The sequence below is a fragment of the Pogona vitticeps genome, chromosome 1 (assembly GCF_051106095.1).
Source record: "Pogona vitticeps strain Pit_001003342236 chromosome 1, PviZW2.1, whole genome shotgun sequence".
Classification (NCBI taxonomy): domain Eukaryota; kingdom Metazoa; phylum Chordata; class Lepidosauria; order Squamata; family Agamidae; genus Pogona; species Pogona vitticeps.
In genome coordinates, this window is record NC_135783.1 from 154354693 (window position 1) to 154375541 (window position 20849).

The window sequence follows — 20849 nt, forward strand, 5'->3', positions numbered from 1 at the left end:
AGTACCGGTATGTTGCACTATAAAATATTAATTTCATATGGTTGTTGTGGGATTTTCGGCTCTTAGGCCGTGTTCTGAAGGTTGTTCTTCCTAACGTTTCGCCAGTCTCTGTGTCCAGCATCTTCAGAGAACGGCACTCTGTGCTCTGGTGTAGTTGGCTGGGGAGTGCTGTCCTCTGAACCATTAGATCCTGGCCGTGAAAGCCTTTGCGAATACATTAATTTCATACTTTACCATAATTGTGTAGGAGAGACAGAAGTGATTCCTGATATTAATAAAAGCTTAATGTTATCTTTAAATATATACTATTTGGCTTTTGATACTTTAGTTGTGTACTGTGTGTAACTTACCATTGTGAGAGAAAAAATAATGTGCAATTATAGGAATTGTAATGGGCTTTCATAATGTTTTGCTTTCATGTAATGCATAATGTTCCGTCAAAACTTGTAAGATTGGTAACCTTGTAATAGGTAATGGCTAAACCTTTATTGTTAACCTGTGACTCTTAATGTGATATGAATAGCTGTATTGTAAAAGGAATAATATTCCACATAGCAGAGCCATTTTCTTTCGCTATTCTAGCCAAGGTCAGGCAGAGAGAGCTGTGTGAAACGTTAGCATTGAATCATGGACTATTTCATACTGTTATTATTAATGCACACTTGTTAAGAAACATATTTGGGGTTGCAGAGTTCTCTGAGGGCAACAATGTCCAGGCAGATCCATGATTACTGTATGATCTTTTTGGATAGCATCCACCTACAAAGTTATACTCCTTGATCAAGTCTTGGTATAAATAATGAATGACTAGCTAAATACACATGTGCTTATGAATAGACATGTATTTATTTAATTTATTTTAAATATTATTATCCCACCTTTCTCCTTGAAAAGGACCCAAAGCGGGTTTATAACAATGAAATACAGTATTTAAAGTTGAAAACGATGAGTATGTATTGGTGATTAACATCATTAAAAGACAATATTTAAAACTGTGAACAATGAATAAGGAGTTATCTTACATCATTAACATGCAATATTTATTACTGATTTGATTTGATTTGATTTCTATATTGCCCATCTGGCAGCCAAGGCCACTCTGGGTGGTTTACAACAACTAAACAATAACAAAAACATGACAAAGAATTCAACAACATCCATAAAATATAAAGGTGAAAAATAAATTTACCATAAAATACAACTAGAAGCATAATAAAATAAAATATTAAGGCAAAGATCAATAAGTGTACAAATATTTTAATGCCACTCTGAGAAACAGAAAACACAGAAATGGAAAACACAAGTAGTATTAGAAATCCACTCAAGCCAGTAATGCATAAAAATCTATCTAAAAACCACACAAAATTAGCTGGTTACTGAGGGACGGTTTGCCTGAAGAGAAAGGTCTTTGCCTGTTTGCGGAAGATTAGCAAAGGTGGGACCAGCCTGGCCTCCTGTGGGAGGGAGTTCCAAAGTCTGGGAGCAGCAACAGCGATGCCCCTCCTATGTCCCCATCAGACATACCTGTGAAGGTGGCAGTACTGAGAGAAAGGCTCTCTGCATCTGCAGGCATGCTAATGAATGCACATCAGTAGGTATGTCAGCTGTTTGAAGTAGTTGTGGAGATACTTACTTGCATGCAGGTACACTTCTAGGCAGGTGTACCAGGACTGCATACAAAATGGATGATAATACATGCTGCAAACAGCATGCTGCAGAACCCAGCTGGGCAGCATTGACACCAGAGATTAACGAACCACAGTTATGTAATTAATAGCATCTAAAGCATGCTTCTGTCAGCCTTTTTCCCTTTCAGCTGGCAGAAGATCCAGCAAGTAGCTATACTCCATTGCATTCCCAAATTAACAGTGAATATTAAAATCCCACAACGGAGGAGATACGAAAAGAGAAAATCAGCACCATGTGCAATTTCATTTTTCCTCTTTGTTTACCAGCCGCTCTGTGGCAAGCTTTGTTTATATTGCAGAAATTTGTCTAGATGGCAGCTGACATTGTAGTAATTTGCATTTTTCTTTTATTGTACAATCTGGAAGACCCAAGCTACCAGTTGGTTCTCATGAAAGAAACTTCATTTCTGATCTGCATGTAGCGGTATTAAATCGGATGTGTTCTGATGGACAGTTGGCTCAGGTCAGGGTTTTTTCGAAAGGCAGTGGATTAAGGATGTTTCTCTGGACTCGGCAGTCCATAGGTATTTATGTGGTTTTGTCCAAAGGTTTCCTGTTGGGGTAACCACAGTGTTCTCTTCAGTTCTCATTTTACTACCTTGCTTTTCAGTTGTTTCAGCTACTGCTTCCCTCACTTTAGAGATCTGACCTTATAGACCAGCCTTCCAAACATTTCCCCCTCCAGGTGTTTTGAACTGTAGTTTCTCTTCAGAAAAATATATTTGCATAGACTGTTTTGCTCTTCTCTTTTGAAATGAATTTGTACTCACAAAAATTCCAAGGTTTAATGCAGTCCAGCAGAAACTATCCAATGCCATGTGGTGTGTAACATCCCCCCCCCCCCAAGAATCTGAAGTTGTTAGTGCATACCAACTTGTGATGACTTTTCTAACTCTGCATTGAGTAGAAAAAAAGAAACATCCTTGTAGGAATCAAGTTGTACAAATCTCCCCCTACTGCTTTTGCAGGTTGATCAGATAGTTTCATATATCTCCAGCTAATCCTTATTATTTCAGTTGAATATCTTCTCCTCTGTAGCATTATTTTATTCCAGAGCCAGACAAGGAGCAGCCTTTCAGTATCCGTCTGAGGTACTCCACTTAATTTCGAAGGCTAATTATTTAGCATGCAGCTTGCCTTGTTTTCCAGGCATATATAAAACCAAACAGATGCAAATAAACAGTAACCCCCTGTGATACCATTAAATTGTTTGCAATGCTAGATGCCTATGCTGGAAGCAAACCCAGCCGAGTCTGGGCAGCTGCAGACATAATCTTACTTGACCCTGCTTGGGTGGTCCAGTAGAGCTGCCAGGCAGCATCTCACCCCCAAGTTCCTCTGTAGATCCTTTAAATATACATATTAAAGGCAGTGGGAGACAATCCTTTGGCTCACCCAGGAGGGGGATAGTTTGCTGGGCTGATCCAGAAAAGGAAGGTGCAGCATATTGTTCCTGACATCCTTTTGTCAAGGGCTAAGAGGATAACATAGCCTCCGGAAAATGTGGCAACCTCATTTGGTCCCTCAGCTATTGTTAGTTTTCTAAGCATATGTCTCAAGCTGCGCCGTTTCATTTAACAGAGAGCAGTTCTCTTTTCTACACTATATTATTAGCGTGGCTTAAGAGGCAATCTGTCTCCCCTTGAATTCAATAGAAACCTTGCTCCTGATTTTCAATGGGGGGAGGATTAAGTCCTAGCTGCTTATACAAAACATACAAATAATATTCAGTAGCTGTGTCATGGTGATATACCTTGGTGACTATTGAAAGGGTCTGTGAGATTGCTAGTGCCTTGGAATCCTCTTAGAAGAGTAACATAATTTAGGATTTTCAGCATGACAAAGGAATGCAGAATTTGGAGAAGAAAAAAGCTTTGAAGAGCTGTTGAATAGTAACTTCTGCCTAACTGTAAATCTTTAGGCTTTTCAAACACTGATCGTTCATACCTGTTATTCCACACACACACCCAGGTTGTTCAGGAAACACTCAGCTGTGCACTATGAAAATCAATTTTAATATAAGGGCAGAAAAGGGTGTTACATACAGCACTGATGTTACCTGTCTGTCATGGGTTTGGAGGGAAAGTTCCATCCTATGGGGAGTGGAAGGCGGGACATCAGGAGGAGGGGCTGTACTGTATATATATGTGATGCCTGTGTGGTGGAAGAGAGATGCTGAGAGAAGCTGAGAGACACTGGGATGTGACGAAGCAGCAGCTGGGAAGAAGAAGCTGTTGTGGGAGTCTGTGTGTCAGACAGGGTACTACTGTGTGTCAGAGTACCAACCTGATAGGTTCAGGTGTCTGTTGGTTAGCCAGAACTGATAGGTTCAGGGTCTGTGCTTCAAGTTAAGGGTTCTGTGTGAACCAAACTGTATGCTTGTATGATTGAGAATAAGCCACGTTACTTTATCTATTCACCTGATTGTTTATTTTTCCCTGTGTGTATTTAAAATAAACCTTATTCTTTTTATTGTTTAAAAATCCATCCCTGGTCTGTGTGACTTCTTAAAGGGAATGGTTGGTGGCAGCTTAGTGTAACTGTGTGACATATCCTAGTAGGTCTGGGTTTGTCACATTGATTGGTGTCCAGCGTGTGGGATACGACTGGTCCAGTTGTCCAGCGGTCCAGCAAAGCCTTGGCAGGTGTGCCCAGAGCAAGGGGGGTCTAGTCAGGGACAGTCTGAGGCGCGTAGGTAATCTTCTAGGTGTACCTCACGGGGAGGTGCGCTAGTAGAAGAACGTGCCAACTGGGGAGACTTAGATTAGGGTGCTCTGAGGTAGCCTAGTTTTGGCGGGAAAAAGCTGAGGCAAAACTGCGTAGTAACAGTGATCTAGCTTGCCAGCTGAGAGGCCCAGCAGAGGGGGGTAGGCTCTGACTCGATACTGTTGCAAGTTAGTGCTGAAGAACAGCAGCAATCTCTAGGGAGAGCTGGTTCTGAGGCAAGAAGGAAAAAAGTGGTCGTTTTATTTTGAGGCTTGACTTTTTAAAGCAGCCTGTTCTGAGGGGGGATTATGCCCTTGACTCGAAGCCAGATGGCCGAAATGAGTGAAGTGAAAGACCCCCAGATTGACCAAGGTTCTGAGGATGAATTTGGCTCAGTGCAAGGTGACAGCACAGGAGAGCAGAACCCAGAACTCAGAAAAATACTCATAGCCCAACAGCATGAACTGAGGATGAGGCAATTGGAAAAAGAAGAAAGATTAGAGAGAGAGAGAATGGAAATGGAGAGGGAATTGCAGAGAGAGAAAATGGCGTTTGAATTAAAAAAATTGGAACTGATGAATCAGAACAATAATAATAATAGGGATTCTGAGGGAGGCCAACTGTCTAAAGCTGACCTGAAGAAATTCCCTGTGTACCACAAGGGAGATTGTCCTGAGGTGTTCTTTTCCTTAGTGGAAAGAGCGTTTGTGGACTTCTCAGTGAGGGAAACTGAGAAGATGACCATCATGCGATCTTTAATCAGTGGTAGCCTGGCTGAGGTTTATGCCGAGATGCCTGAGGAACTGATGAAAGATTTTGCAGAGTTTAAAAAACTGGTGTTTGTAAGACATGGGATAAATGCGGAACAGCTGAGACAAAGATTCAGGTCCCTCACCAAGAAGCCAGAGCAGACTTTTACCCAAGTGGGGGCCCAATTGGTGAGGCTGCTTGAGAAATGGCTATCGCAGGAGGGGACAGAGACCTATGAGCAGCTTAAAGACTTGATAGCACTGGAACAGTTCTATTCAGTCCTGCATGGGGAATTGAAATTCCAGGTGAGGGAAAGGAAACCGAAATCTGTGGCAGCAGCCGCAGAGATCGCAGATTTTATTTCCCAAATAAGAAAGCCCTTGGGTGAGGGGAAATCTGTAGGTAAACCCAAAGAAACCTACAGCAAGTACTCTCAGGGACCAGGGAAAAGCCAGCAAGGGGGAGGGGCCCATGGTGAAGGGAAGCCCTCAGACATGAAACTAAGACCTCAGATTTTGGAGGGAAAACCAAAACAAGATGAGCGAGAATCAAAATACACCAGAAAATGCTATTTCTGTCAGGGAAAGGGTCATCTAATCTCAGAGTGTGAGAAATTAAGGCAGCTAAAAGGAATGGTGCCTCAGGAGTCAAGTGGGACCAAGCCAAAAGCTGTGTTCTGTGTCCAGAAAGAGCAAGGCTCAGTGTCACTGAGGGAGCCGGTTGCCATGACTACTCAGTCTGGAACAGCTACCTCTGCTGATCAGGCTGAGGAAAATGGTCCTCTTATAGAGGTAAAGCGCTGCTTGCTGGTGAAAACAGATTCTCAGTTGTTTGAGACAGCAGGGGTGGACGTAGGAATACTTGACCGTCAGTATAGGGGGCTGCGGGACACTTGTTCCCAGGTAACCCTGTGCCATCCAGATATTATTCCTAGAGAGTTTATAATCCCAAATGAGAGCATGAAGGTAGCAGGGATTGAGGGGCAGGTAATCTCTCTGCCAGTAGCAGAGGTACCTGTCAACTTTCAAGGCTGGAGGGGAGTTTGGAGGCTAGCGATTTCATCGACTCTGCCAGCAGCCGTGCTCGTGGGAAATGACCTGGCTGAACATGTGAAACGGGTGCTAGTGATTACACGCTCACAAGCCACCACAGGGACAGTTCAGGGGGGTAATGATGAGCCAGAGACGGAAGCAGAGGGGAGTTCAGAAGCTGTGGTGGAAACCTTAACCACAGACAGCAGATTTGGACAGGAGCAAAAGGCAGACGCCACTCTCCAAAAGTGTTTTGAACAGGTGACTGACGCCCAGCTAACACCTGAAACCCCAGTGAGATTTCTGGAGAAAAAGGGGATTTTATATAGAGAGACCCTGAGGAATATCTCAAAAGGGGGAGATGGGATCAGAAGTCAGCTGGTGGTACCTGAAAAGTATCGCCCCATGATCTTACAAAGGGGTCACTCTGACATGTTTGCTGCACACTTAGGGGTGAAAGGGCCCCTTGATTTGATCAAGCAAGATTGGGAGCAGATCACCCAGGATGACCCACAAGACGTTGTGACTTACATAGACACCTTGATGAATGACCTAAGGAGAAATCTAGAGCTGGCAGCAGAAAACCTGCAAGCTCAGAAGGTCAGACAGAAAACCTGGTATGACCACAAAGCTAGAGAGAGGCACTTTGACCCAGGGGAGGGAGTGCTTTGGCTTAGGCCCTGCAGAGAGAAAAAACTGCAGCTCAAGTGGGCAGGACCATATAGGGTCATTTCCAAGATGTCAGACCTGAACTACCTAATAGAGCAGGAGGAGAACCAAGCAAGGAGGGTGGTTCATGTGAATGCCCTAAAACCCTACTACAGAGGGGAACAGAGGGTTTTATTCGCGATAAAAGCAGCTGAGAGTGAGGAAGCTGAATTACCCTTCTGGGAGGGTAGAGGGGAAGTAAAATACAACCCAGAGGAGGTAAAGATCAGTCCTGCACTCACCCAAGACCAGCAGCAAGAACTAAAAATGCTGCTTAGTAAATATCAACAGGTGTTTTCCAACAAGCCGGGGATAGTGAAGGGAGTGATGCATCGGATCCACACAGGGGATGCACCCCCGCAGGCAGTATCCCCATACCGAGTAACGGGACCCTATAGGGACAAGGTGCGGAAGGAGCTGGACGAGATGCTTAGGGAGAACATAATCGTCCCCTCTTCTAGTCCTTGGTCCTCTCCGATAGTCCTTGTGGACAAGCCTGATGGGAGCATTAGGTTTTGTGTCGATTACAGGAAATTAAACCGTGTAACCACTCCTGATGCCTACCCAATGCCCAGGCTAGACAACCTGATTGAAACCATAGGGGGTTGTCAGTTCATCTCATCATTGGACCTAGTAAAGGGATATTGGCAATTAAGAATTGATCCCAGGGATCAAGAAAAGACTGCCTTTTGCAGCCCTTTTGGTCTCTATGAGTTTCGAGTCCTGAGCTTTGGTCTCAGAAATGCACCAGCCACATTCCAAAGGCTGATGGACCAGACCTTGGCAGGGCTCAGTGACTTTACAGTGGCCTACATTGACGACATAGGGATCTTCAGTAATACCTGGGAAGATCACCTGATACACCTGGAGTTAGTGCTGCAGAGGTTAAGTGCAGCAGGGCTAACGGTAAAGGCCAGCAAGTGTCAGCTGGGTAGCCCAGAAATAAAATACTTGGGTCACATGGTAGGGGGAGGAGTGATAAAACCCCTGGAGGCCAAAGTAGAAGCTGTTCGTGATTGGCCTAGACCCAACACCAAGAAAAAAGTCAAATCATTTCTTGGGTTGGTGGGCTACTACAGAAAGTTCATCCCGAGGTTTAGCGAGATTGCGGCTCCGCTGACCGATCTGACGAGGAAGACGGCTGATGACCGCATCCCGTGGACCAGCGACTGTGAGGCGGCGTTCCAGAGGTTGAAGGAGGCGTTAATCAACTATCCAGTCCTGCGTGCTCCAGACTTCGACCGGGAGGTCATCATCTACACCGATGCGTCTAACAGCGGGGTAGGAGCAGTTCTGTGCCAGGAGGATGAGAATGGTGACCAGCATCCAGTGTCCTACCTGAGTAGGAAACTTCAAAAAGGTGAGAGACATTTGGCAACCGTGGAGAAGGAGTGTTTGGCCATAGTCGACGCGATCCGGAAGGCCAAGCCTTACATCTGGGGAAGACATTTTATTCTGTGTACTGACCATTCACCATTGCAATGGTTAAAGACAATGAAAACCCACAATAGCAAACTTATGAGGTGGGCTTTAAACCTACAGGACTATGACTTTGAAGTGAAGGTGGTCAGAGGGTCAGTGAACTGTGTTGCTGACGCCTTATCAAGAAGACCTGAAGAATGAAGACGGCGAAAGAACATGGACTATGTGTATATAATGATGACAAAAAGTAAAATGTACCTGTTTTTGAATTGGTTTGTATGAATAAAGGTAAATTGATGTAATATATATGGTAAATGTTTAAATGCCTATTTGCTATGGTTTAACTTAGAATGTAAGTAGAAGTAAGTATAATATGGTATGTATAACTGTTGTTGTGTATTTTATACAGGTTGTTTTTTGGTGAAAAGCACCTTAGCTTTCCCCCTACAAAACAACTTATAAAGAGGGGAGGTGTTACATACAGCACTGATGTTACCTGTCTGTCATGGGTTTGGAGGGAAAGTTCCATCCTATGGGGAGTGGAAGGCGGGACATCAGGAGGAGGGGCTGTACTGTATATATATGTGATGCCTGTGTGGTGGAAGAGAGATGCTGAGAGAAGCTGAGAGACACTGGGATGTGACGAAGCAGCAGCTGGGAAGAAGAAGCTGTTGTGGGAGTCTGTGTGTCAGACAGGGTACTACTGTGTGTCAGAGTACCAACCTGATAGGTTCAGGTGTCTGTTGGTTAGCCAGAACTGATAGGTTCAGGGTCTGTGCTTCAAGTTAAGGGTTCTGTGTGAACCAAACTGTATGCTTGTATGATTGAGAATAAGCCACGTTACTTTATCTATTCACCTGATTGTTTATTTTTCCCTGTGTGTATTTAAAATAAACCTTATTCTTTTTATTGTTTAAAAATCCATCCCTGGTCTGTGTGACTTCTTAAAGGGAATGGTTGGTGGCAGCTTAGTGTAACTGTGTGACATATCCTAGTAGGTCTGGGTTTGTCACAAAGGGAAGTCAGGAAATTAGGGTTTTAAATAACACTTGGTCTGTGGTTCCTACCTAATACATTCATGGTTATACAGCTAGAGAAAACAGGGCTACATGGCACAGCTTGTGACATACTATAATCTGAATTTGGTGCCCTTCTATATTCAAACAAAATATCTAGCTATGTTAATGATGAAGTCTCTTTTACCTCATTCCTCATTTTTCAGTTTAGCTGTCTCATATAGTGCTTCAGTTCTAAACCTTTTAGTGGGTAGCCAGCCCTTCTTGTCAATTCTTCCACTTCCTTTGGTGTATTTTGTTTTACTTACTTACTTACTTACTTACTCACTTACTTACTTACTTACTTACTTACTTACTTACTTACTTACTTACTTACTTACTCGGTCGGTCGGTCGGTCGGTCGGTCGATCGGTCGGTCGGTCGGTTGGTCGGTATATTGCCCTTTCAGTGAGGAGCCACCACCCTGGGTGGTTTACAACAAAGTTAAAATTCCAGCCTTCATCCCAACCAGCAAACAATAACACTAAACTCAAATACAAACCAGCAAGATAATAAAGGGACAATGAAGCTGTGTGGCAACAACTGAGATAGGTGATATATACGATGGTCAGTGGAAAACTGCTGTAGGGGAAGAATATTACTAAAGATCTCTGCCTTAATTAACTTGCAAAAGGCCTGGAGGAATGGAGCCTTCTGAACCTTAGATGGGAGTGCAGTCTACAAAAATTAAGCCACCACCAAGAAGGCCTGGTTCCTAATTAACACCTTCCAGCACTCCTTCAGTATAGGCACCCTTAGCAACAAGGCCTGAGAAGAACAGATAACATGATCAGCAGTTCTTTGGGAGAGAAACTCTTGTTATTTAGTTGTTAAGTCGTGTCCAACTCTTTGTGACCCTATGGATCAGAGCATGCCAGGCCCTCTTGTCTTCCATTGCTTTCCAGAGTTTGGTCAAATTCATGTTGGCAGCTTTGATGACACTGTCCAACTATCTTGTCCTCTGTCGTCCCCTTCTCTTCTTGCCTTCACACTTTCCCAACATCAGGGGCTTTTCCAGGGAGTCTCATGAGATGGCCAAAGTATTGGAGCCTCAGCTTCAGGATCTGTCCTGAAGCTGAGGTTCCTGAAGCTGAGGCTCTGTCAGTGAGCATTCAGAGTTGATTTCCTTCAGAATGGAGAAGATTGTTTATCATGTGCAAATAAAAGAACTAGAGCAGGTACCAAAGTCCCAGACCATTTAGAGTCTTGAATGTCACCATCAACATCTTTAATTTGGCATGGAAGCTACAGGGAGCAAATGCAGGAAGGCCAAAATTTGGGAAATCTGATCAAATGTGATGCCCCCCAAAATAGCTGAGCTACATTCTGGACCTGCTGAAGCTCCTGTATCATCTTCAGGGGTAGCCCTATGTAGAAAGCATTGCAATAAACACTTTTTTAGATTAACAGTGCATGAACCAATGCTAACAGAGACTTCATATCCAGGTACAGGCATTACTGGGCAATCTGCCAAAGTTGGAAAAAGGCAGACTTGGTCATAGCTGACATCTTCACCATGAAGGAGCCAGGTCCAGGGTTATAGCCAAGTTGTGTGGCTGGCCTTTTAGGGGGCTACGTAATATGGTAGCATGTGAGAGAAATTTCTCTACTTTAGAATATGGGGTGCAAATGATTTTGCATTATTGGTTTCCTAGTGTTTTGTCCGTATTTTGAGTTCACATGTATATGCTTAAAACATGTACATGTACATCTTACCAGGTTGCTGTGACTGTTGTTGTCATAGGATGATAAAATAACGGAATAGGAAGGGGCATATAAGGTCTTCGAGTCCAATCCCTTGCTCAGTGCAGGAATCCGAATCAAAGTACCGTATTTTTTCATGTATAAGACACCCCCACTTTTCTAATCCAAAATTAATAAATCTAAATGGGGCTTAGCAAGTGTAGGGGGAAAGAGATCAAAGCGCTGCAGGATCACTTTGATCCCTGCTTTCCCCTCTACTTGTTTTTCTCTCCTCACCTTACTTCTGTGTATAAGACGACCCTCAATTTTTAGTCTAAAGGTTTTAGACAAAAGTATAGTCTTATACATGGAAAAATACAGTATTTTTAGCTAATGGATGTCTTATTTTCTCATGAATGCCTCCAGTGTTGAAGCACTCACCATCTCTTGAGGTAATTGGTTCCATTGCCATACTGCTCTAACAGGAAGTTTTTCTTGCTATTCATTTGAAATCTGGCTTCCTGTAACTTGAGTCCATTGTTGTGTGTCCTGCACTCTGGGACAATCAAGTACAGATCTTGCCCCCCCTCCCGTATGACAGGCTTTCAAGTATTTTTTCAAATGTGAATTCTGAAGTATCATATCACCCCTCTTCTCCTTTTCTCAAGGCTAAACATGCCCAGTCTTTCCTCATAGGGTTTGGTCTCGATCCCCCTGATCATCCTTGTCATCCTCCTTTGGACTTGTTCTAATTTGTCAGCATCCTTCTTGAAGTGTGGTGTCCAGATGTGGACGCAATCCTCAAGGTCAGGCCTAACCAGTGCTGAATAGAGTGGGACTAGCATCTCACAAGATTTGAAAAATATACTTCTGTTAATGCAGCGTAAAATATCATTTGCCTTTTAAATTCCTCTTGGCTGTGTTATTTATTCCCACATGGATGAAAGGGAAGGGATATGCACCCATGGATTTTATGAGTAATGGTAAACTCCATCGCTAATCCATCCTCCAGGGAGTCAGCCTATCTTGTGGATCCACAAATCTTCTTGGTGTATGTGAATTTCAGTCCTGTGCAGTAAGGAGTCTCCTGCTACAACTACTCTTCTCTTCTTCTTTTTGTACGGCAGGAGTTCACAGTTTCAGCTTGGCTGAGCTTCAGTCTCTCTCATGTCCTCCTGCAGCGTCTCCTGTATGTCTTCCTTTGTGTGCTGTCTGCCAGAATCCTCTTCAATAATCTGAAAACGATTTTGCAGTTCCACTGGTGAAGAGTGTCTTCATCTTCTTTTGTTTCTACTGCAACCCTTTCCCCTGGTGCTTCCTCCACTATGTTTAGTATCTCCTCAACACCCTCCTCCTCAGCTTGCTTTGATATTTTTCCATCTCTAGTGCCTCCCTTGTCTGCTGTTGCTTCAGAGTACAGTGGTGCCTTGCATAGTGATCCGTTTAGCGATGAAATCGCTTTGCGACAATGTTTTTGCGATTGCAAAAGCGATCGTTTTGCGATGGTCCCTATGGGCTATTTTCGCTTTGTGATGATCGCATGGAAGTGATCATCGCAAAGCCTCCATTTTCGGCCAGCCGATCGGCGGTTTCAAAATGGCCGCCGGGTAAACAAAATGGCTGCCCGCTGTTTTCAGGCACGGATTCCTCGCTTTAGAGGCACCAAAAATGGCGGCGCTATGGAGGATTTTCACTCAAAGGTGAGTTTTAAGCCCATAGTAACGCATTAATCGTGTTTTAATGCATTTCTATAGACTTTTTTATTTCACTTAGCGATGTTATCGCTTAGCAGCGATTTTTTTCAGAATGAATTAACATCGTTAAGCGAGGCACCACTGTATTACGTATTCTTCATCTTCTCTTATAGCTGTAAATAAGGCCACTCCCTGCTCCAATTCTCTCACTTTTTCTTCCACCAGTTTGTACATGCTGCATGCGTATGCCATGTTGTTCTCAAGCACAAGGACAAAAGTTGCACACACTTTGCAGGGAAATGGAGGAAACTGTAGAGATTTTAATCTTTGGCCCACATCCGTAATGGGCCACATGCCACTCAATATACAAGGTTAAGCGTAGGCTGCATAGTGTTTGTTGCTCTGAGTTAAGGGGATATGAGCTGGTGCAGGGTTAGGGATAATCATGTGAGGCCTGGTGGGGGTAGGATTATGGCAAAAGACCAGGGTTTTATTTCTTTTTTATTTTGTTTCCAAATGAATAATTACTTTGGCATTGAAAAAACCAAAACAAAATCCTCTGAGAAATATATTTTCCTTGGAATTAGTGAAAAAAAGTTAAGATAAGGTTTTACTCATTCCAACTTTGAGAACTGCATAATCCTGTGGAAGCTGAAGGCATACACAACATTAGGGATGTGCATTGGGAAAACTTTGGATTTGATGCATTACAAGTTCTTTTTTGGATGCCTCATTCATTTCCAGGTCTTTCAGGTACTAACCCTTCCGTGAAGGATGAAAGGGACAAGCTGTTTCAGGTTCTCCGTTTGATTCCCCCCCCCCCCCCCATTTTGAGTTTCTTGCACTGGAGCAAATGAAGTCCTATAGACTCCTTATACTACCCCAGAAAAGCAGGGCTACAGACAATAATCTACTACAAAAGTGGGCAATAATGACATGACATGAGAAAGAAAAACTAGCCACTATGAGATCTATACAGGTACTAACAGTACTTTAAATTTCACATTTATCCTCACATCACCATCTTCCTCCTCATTACTACTTCATCAGCAGGAAACTTACAAATGATAGAGATCAACTTCATCAGACCTATGTAGAACAGCAGAAAATTCATCATCATCGTTAATGATCAAGACAAGCTGTTGTCAGTGCCCAGTGTCATTCACAGCAACAGTATCAGACCAAAATAAAAGGAAAAGGAAAAAAAACAAAAATATTGTGGCACCTTAAAGATCAACTGTTACATTCTAGTGTGAGCTTTTCTGGATCAAACCCAGTTCCTCAGACACAAGAGTGAGATAACATGGCATTTTCTGTACATTCACTGTATATATGGCACCAACATAGATAGTATTTGGCTGGTTAGTAGACATCAGTTGCAAATTGTGTGAGTCAATGTGGTATTTAATGACATCTGTTTGATATTCAGATATTTTCTATTGAAGCTTTGTATTCTAAAAGGGGGTAGGAACCCCTGGTGTAGAATAACAATAGCAGAAGCAATGTGATTGTTAATTATAAATAGGCATAATTAAAGATATTGGCATTTTATACCTGCTAATAACATTTAAGACACTGGTTTGATATTCAGTTCCTTTCTAACATTTTTTGTAAACAGCAACAATGGTGGGTGAATTACCCAGGGCAAGAGATGACAGCAAGAACAACATGCTCTCTCATTCTCTCTCTCTCTCTCTCTCCCTCTCCCTCCCTCCCTCCCTCCCTCTCTCTCTGAATATATAACTTTTCTTTTCCAGAATGGCAACTTTCAGATCTTGTACATTAAAATGATGTGAAACCAGTTTCTATATACTGTATTGCTATTCCTGACTTGTGTCCATTAATTCTTTTGCATAAGGATTGTCTCATTTGTCTTATATAGAGTGCCGATGTGCATTGTTGGCAAAATATATTAATAACAGTGTTAGAGGAACAGGTAAAAGGACCCTTGATATTGTGTGTGACATTGTTATGTCCTGTAATCATGTCCTGCAAACTCTTGCTACTCTGGCTTTCAGGTCCTGTAAATCCTTGCTACTCTGCAAGGGTTAGGATATTTGTTGGCAAGAAAATAATTCTAGCAAATAAAAGTGCTTGAATATATTTCACACAATGAGAATGATTTTGGGGGCAGAGCTGGTATCTCGGTTTGTAGCAGAGTTTAGTTGCTATGCCTGTGTCAGTGTTGTGTGGCCCATTGTGTGTTTGTAATTGCTTGATTGATCTCAGAAATTGATACGGTGATTTTACATATGTAAATCAAAGATAATCCAAATGAGGAAATTGAATTGAAATCTGAATTTTTCAGGTGACTTTCATTCATTAAACCTAATTATTTGGATTTCAGAGGCTGTCCTTCAGCAATGAATGAATCTGAAAAGAAAACACCCTCTTTCATGTTTTTCATTTGTTACAACCTGAAACCCGCATGTCTCAAATTCATTTCTGCACTTAATGGATACTGCCTTATTTCAAAATAGTACAGTTTTATATGCTGCACAAGTTATGGTAAACGTAAAGGTTCCCCTTGACATTTAGTCCAGCCGTGTCCAACTCTAGGCCGCGGTGCTTATCCCCGTCTCCAAGCTGTATAGCCAGCGTTTGTCTGAAGACAATCTTCTGTGGTCACGTGGCCAGCGCGACTAGACACGAAATGCCGTGGTGGTACCTATTTAACAACTTGCATTTACATGCTTTCGAACTGCTAGGTTGGCAGGAGCTGGGACAAGCGGCAGGAGCTCACTCCGTCATGTAGATTCGATCTTACAACTGCTGGTCTTCTGACCTTGCAGCACACAAAGGCTTCTGTGGTTTAACCCGCGGTGCCACCACGTTATGAGACAAGTAATTTATGTTACTAAAGCAAAGTCAAAGTCCTTTGAAACTAAAGCATAGTTTCAAAAATTCTAGAAATTCTGCATCACTAATTAGGAGTCATCTGCTTGGATAGGAACAACTCTGAAAGATCCTGCTCACTGTTTTGATACTATGGTTGAAATCCTTTTGTGCCGCTCTGCATGCACAACACTGATCCACAGCAGCAAATCGCTGCTGGTTAAAGACTTCCTTAAGGGATTTTAGAGTGCATACTTCTGCCCACCCCATCTTGTCTCTAACCTCAAGTTAGACATCACTGAATGAAAGAACTTCCAAGAACTGGTACTACAAGGAAATCTCTAAACAAAAATACATAGCTTCTCCTCATACCTAGCACACACAATATTTAGCAACCTTATCAAATTAAATACCGAATTAACAAATTAAACAAATGTTGTTTTTTTCATAACACTATGCTACTCTGCATAGTGTTATGAATCTATGGATGTTTCTGGGAAGAAAATAATTCTAGCAAAGCAAAGTGTTTGAGTATATTCCACACTATGTATTTCATCCTAAATCTATAGAGAAACAAGGTCCACTGAGTGTAGTGGGAGTCATTAGAAAAGCAACTTACAGTACTTCCAAGTTCACAGATTTGTCTGAGCTACCACTCAGCCGCTGTATGTTTTATAGCAATTGTTTGGACAGGAGGACTTTGTAGGAACTACATTGGGGTCTCTACTTAATAACGTCCCTACTTAAGAACAATCCAGCTTAAGAACAGCTCCATTTGCTAAATTTTGCTTCTACTTGAGAACAGAAATCCAAGATAAGAACAGGAAAAAAAACCTTTCCTGCTCTTTTTTTAACCTTAGGTCATCTTAGGTTAAAAAAAATTCTCCCCCTAGTGGTACAGTATGTATTAACCAGCTTTGCATTAGTTCCTATGGGAACTAATGCTTCAATGTACAAACACACCTCTACATAACAAAAAAAAAAAACCCAGCCAGAACGGATTAATTGGTTTTCAGTCCACTCCTATGGGAAATTTTGCTTCAACTTAAGAACATTTCAATTTAAGAACACCATTCCAAAACGGATTAAGTTCTGAAGTAGAGGTTCCACTGTAGTTTCTATGGATGGAAAAGAGCAGATACGAATTAAATGGTTTTCAATGCATTCCTATGGGAAATGCAGATTCAACATAAGAACTTTTCAACTTGAGAACCACCTTCCAATACGGATTAAGTTCTTAAGTAGAGACCCCACTGTATTAAATCTCCCCAAAGAATCACCAAAGAAATCACCCTGCTGAATCTTTTGCATTCATACTATGTATCACATTCCTCTTCTCCCCATGTCTGTGTAAATGTCTGTAATCAGGCTATAATCCATGCAGGTGAAAACGTGGCCGTCTATGAAAGCTTTCCCAAAATAGAACTTGTAGCTCTTTAAGATAGCAAAACACACATATTTAACTAAATAATTAATCTTTATCGTATCCAAAACAATCTCAAAAACAAGATAATGAATAATGTAGTATCTTGGAATTCTAGCTGAAATAAGCTGTATAATACTGTTCCAGATAACATACTCTGCACATTCATACCTTAGCATGAATGGTATATTTAATACTTTGCTAAAGGAGTCTTGGTGTCCTTAAAATATTGAAAAACAAAATCATATATTTTTGATTACAGAATATTTGCTTTGCAGAGATTTAAGTAACTTACAGTAAAATTTCCCCATTTGTGTATTTTCCATTTTTCTAGTATATATTACTTCAGCTATAGGTGTAAAATTCCACATTTTCTGTGACCCTTTTCCAAAGGAGATTGTAACTGGTAATTTTGGATGAAATCAGAGACAATCCAAGGCTAATATTAATCAATACAAAATGGTCTCCAATTGAAACTTCTTGCAACCTCATTGAATCTCTCTTAGTATTGAGAGTTGACTTTGACAGGGTAACTCAGTTGATGGAATATTAATCAGAACCTGCATGTGAATTGCTAGGCTGTTTGTCACTGCTGTTTGATGTGCTGCTAGAGATGATTTTCCCTGTGAGGTTTATAAAAATAGTTCCAAAGAGCAAAGCAGCATTTCAAATGTATGTGGTATCTTCAGCATATATATAAATTACTTAGTAAAAAATACTGAGCTTTGTCCTCTGCTGATGGCAACTGTCAGGGTGTGTGTGTCTTCAGGAACAGAGTTTACCCTTTGTGTTTGTTGCCTTATTTTATATTGTTATTAGAAATGCAGTTCTTGCTCCATGCTCTCTAGAACATTTGATGTCGCAAAATTGGGTGTGGGCCAGGAAGTAGCTAGAACCTCATGTTAATACAAAAAGAAATGAAAAAAGAACACAAGAAGAGCGCTGCTGGATCAGACCAAGGGCCCATCTAGTTCAGCTCCCGGTACCTCACAGTGGCTCCACCAGATGCCTCTGGGAACACATGAGACAACGAGATAGCTGTCTCCTGATACCACTCCCCTGCATCAAAGTTATGTGGTCCTTGTACTCAGTCTGAAAAAAAGGGTAGGTGCTACCTAATGCCCCATTAACCCTAATGCAGGCCATGTTACTTTGTAACCATAAAATGGTTCCGAGTCATCTTAAAAAAGAAATTGGAAGAAAACAATCAGATCAGGGGAGTGATCCTTCTGATCTGATTTCTTGGTGCAGATGGCCTAACTCAGTGGTTCTTAACCTTTGTTACTCGGATGCTTTTGAACTGCAACTCCCAGAAACCCCAGTCAGGATAGCTGGTGGTGAAGGCTTCTGGGAGTTGCAGTCCAAAACTCCTGAGTAACCCAAGGTTAAGAACCAGTGGCCTAACTGGCTTTACTCATGCATCACCCAGTGATTCTTAACCTTTTCTTTACTGCAGATTCCTTTAAATTTCTTTTGTTGCCATGGACCACCATGACTTAATTCAAGATTTAAAACCCCAAAGTGCATCAAATAGAAGATGGGTCTTCAAATTTGGAAAGGAGGGATAAATAAGTTAATGGTAGCCTGTATCATTTGTAGTTTTGAGTTTTCCTACTAGTATAATTGGTTGTTCCTAGGCAAGCGGGTTTTTTTTTTTTGACTACATATCTCATAATTTTCCATTCTGAAAGTTCCATCCAGTAGACACCCAAATGCAGCTCAATGGAAAAGAGGCTTAGCTGTGAAGGCTTTTTGGTCTACTTTCACCCTAGCTTCCTGTTTTGAAAGGAAGCTGCCAGCTAATAGTGAGGCAGCTTCCTTTCTGAACAGACAGCTAGGCCTATACTAGGCCACCAATCTTTCCTACCTAGGCCTTTTCTCCAGGAGAACCACATTTAAGTGTCTGTAGCAGTGGGTCTGTCAGGTAGAATTCCCATAAGGGGGAATTGTGGTATCTGTAGTGCAAACCATCCAAAAACCCCACGCTTAGTTGTTTCTTCAGCTCTGTATTATTTTCCTGTGTTTCAACCGTTTGGAATATTATTTTGAGAATTGTAACACTCTGGGATACTAAACCAGATGATAGCGCTTTTCTTTACTCTGTGAGATAAGCAGAGCCATGTGAAATATGTGAAATTTTATGAATTGACTGCAGGCAGGTTTCATCGTGTTATGCTTCTCTCACATTTGTGGTGAGATGCTATTACATTTGCTTTCATCAAGATAACTGCATCTCAACTAAATGCTAAAATTTCATGAAATAGATTTTTGAAAGATGCATGCCTACACGTTTCTTTCTAGGAGTGTTTTTTTAAAGTAGTTTTTATGAATTTGTTGAAAGTTCTTGTGAAGCATTGCAGCAGCTAAAGTGAGTGTTCTCAATTTACTATAAAATTGCTGCCGTTTTATACATTAGCTGCTGTTGTATATGCATTCTCATGGCAATCCTATGAACGAGTGATTTCTAAAATGCCCTCTCCTCAGCAGCCCCGCTAAACTCTTGAATATTCAAGCCTGTGACTTCGTTTAGGGAGTCAGTCCATCTTGTACTTGGTCTTCCTCTTTTCCTGCTGCTTTCCACCTTTGCAGCATTATTGTCTTTTCTATTGAATCCTGCTTTCTCATGAATTGCCCAAAGTAGAATAGCTTCATGTTTGCCTCCAGAGATAGTTCTGGCTTGATTTGATCTAGGACCCACTTTTCATCTTTCTGGCAGTCCATGGTTTTCACAAAGCTCTTCTCTAACACTACATATGAAAGAAATTACTATTTTTTCCTTTCAGCTTTCTTTACTGTCCAGCTTTCACACACATATATGGTGATTGGAAGCAAAACTATATAAATTCTCTCACTATTTTGATTTCATCACTGCCAAAATTAAAGTTGGCAATGAATTGTTTAGTTCCACTGTAGCTATGATTTTTGTTGTCTTAATATTCAACTGCATTCCTCCTCAGACACTTCATTCTTTCCGTTTCACTAACAGTCATTTCAGTTCATTGTTGCTTGCCACCATTAAGATAGTGTCATCTGCATATCTTAATGATGTGTCTTCTACCAGTTTTCAATCTTTGTTCCTCTAAATCTGGCTTTCTATATGATATGTTCTGTATATAGGCTCATAGGGGATAAAATGCACCCTTATCTGACACCCTTTGCCTATAACAGTAGTTCTTAACCTTTTTGAAAGAAACACCCCCTTGAGCCATTAAGTTATCATTGCCCCCTCCCCGCAGTGATATCTTATTTTATCTTATCTTATCTTATCTTATCTTATCTTATCTTATCTTATCTTATCTATCTATCTATCTATCTATCTATCTATCTATCTATCTATCTATCTATCTATCTATCTATCTATCTATCTATTTATTTATTTATTTATTTATTTATTTATTTATTTATTTATTTATTTATTTATTTCACTTAAATTCAATTACCCCTGAAAATAAAATTCAATTGCAAGAAAATGAAATGCCCAAGAAAAACAGTAACATTTAATGATTTCGTTACAAGTGAATTTTTAAGATGCAAAAAGAAATATAAAAAGGGCATAAAAACCGCAATGCAGGAACTAAAAATTTCAAGAAGAAAACTCGGAAATTAAATTAAGATTCAAGGAAAATATATATTCATGCACACTATAAAAAGGGTTAAAAAGACACAAAGAAAATTTTTACAGAAGGAAAGCAACAAAAATCTGAGCAATAAAATATATATATCTACACAAAAAGTTTACATGAAGAGCACAACAAAAAATTGAAACTATAAAACCAAGAAACCAAAATATAATATTGAACTGGACTGCACGTTAAAAATGTACAATACAAAGAGACACACAAAATGTTTTACAG

At 41.1% G+C, this 20849-nt stretch overlaps 2 protein-coding genes across 4 annotated transcripts in view; both read left to right on the forward strand.

Moving 5' to 3' along the window:
* Nucleotides 1-9229, forward strand: part of LOC144588161 (uncharacterized) — a 396092-nt gene extending 386863 nt beyond the window's left edge. Inside the window, exon 2 of the mRNA XM_078390377.1 lies at nucleotides 3722-9229. Within this exon, the coding sequence (XP_078246503.1) occupies nucleotides 4703-8506 (3804 nt within the window). The 5' untranslated portion in view covers nucleotides 3722-4702 and the 3' untranslated portion in view covers nucleotides 8507-9229. The remainder of the gene's footprint in view (nucleotides 1-3721) is intronic.
* Nucleotides 1-20849, forward strand: part of MACROD2 (mono-ADP ribosylhydrolase 2) — a 1236456-nt gene that overhangs the window by 443448 nt on the left and 772159 nt on the right. The window lies entirely within an intron of this gene.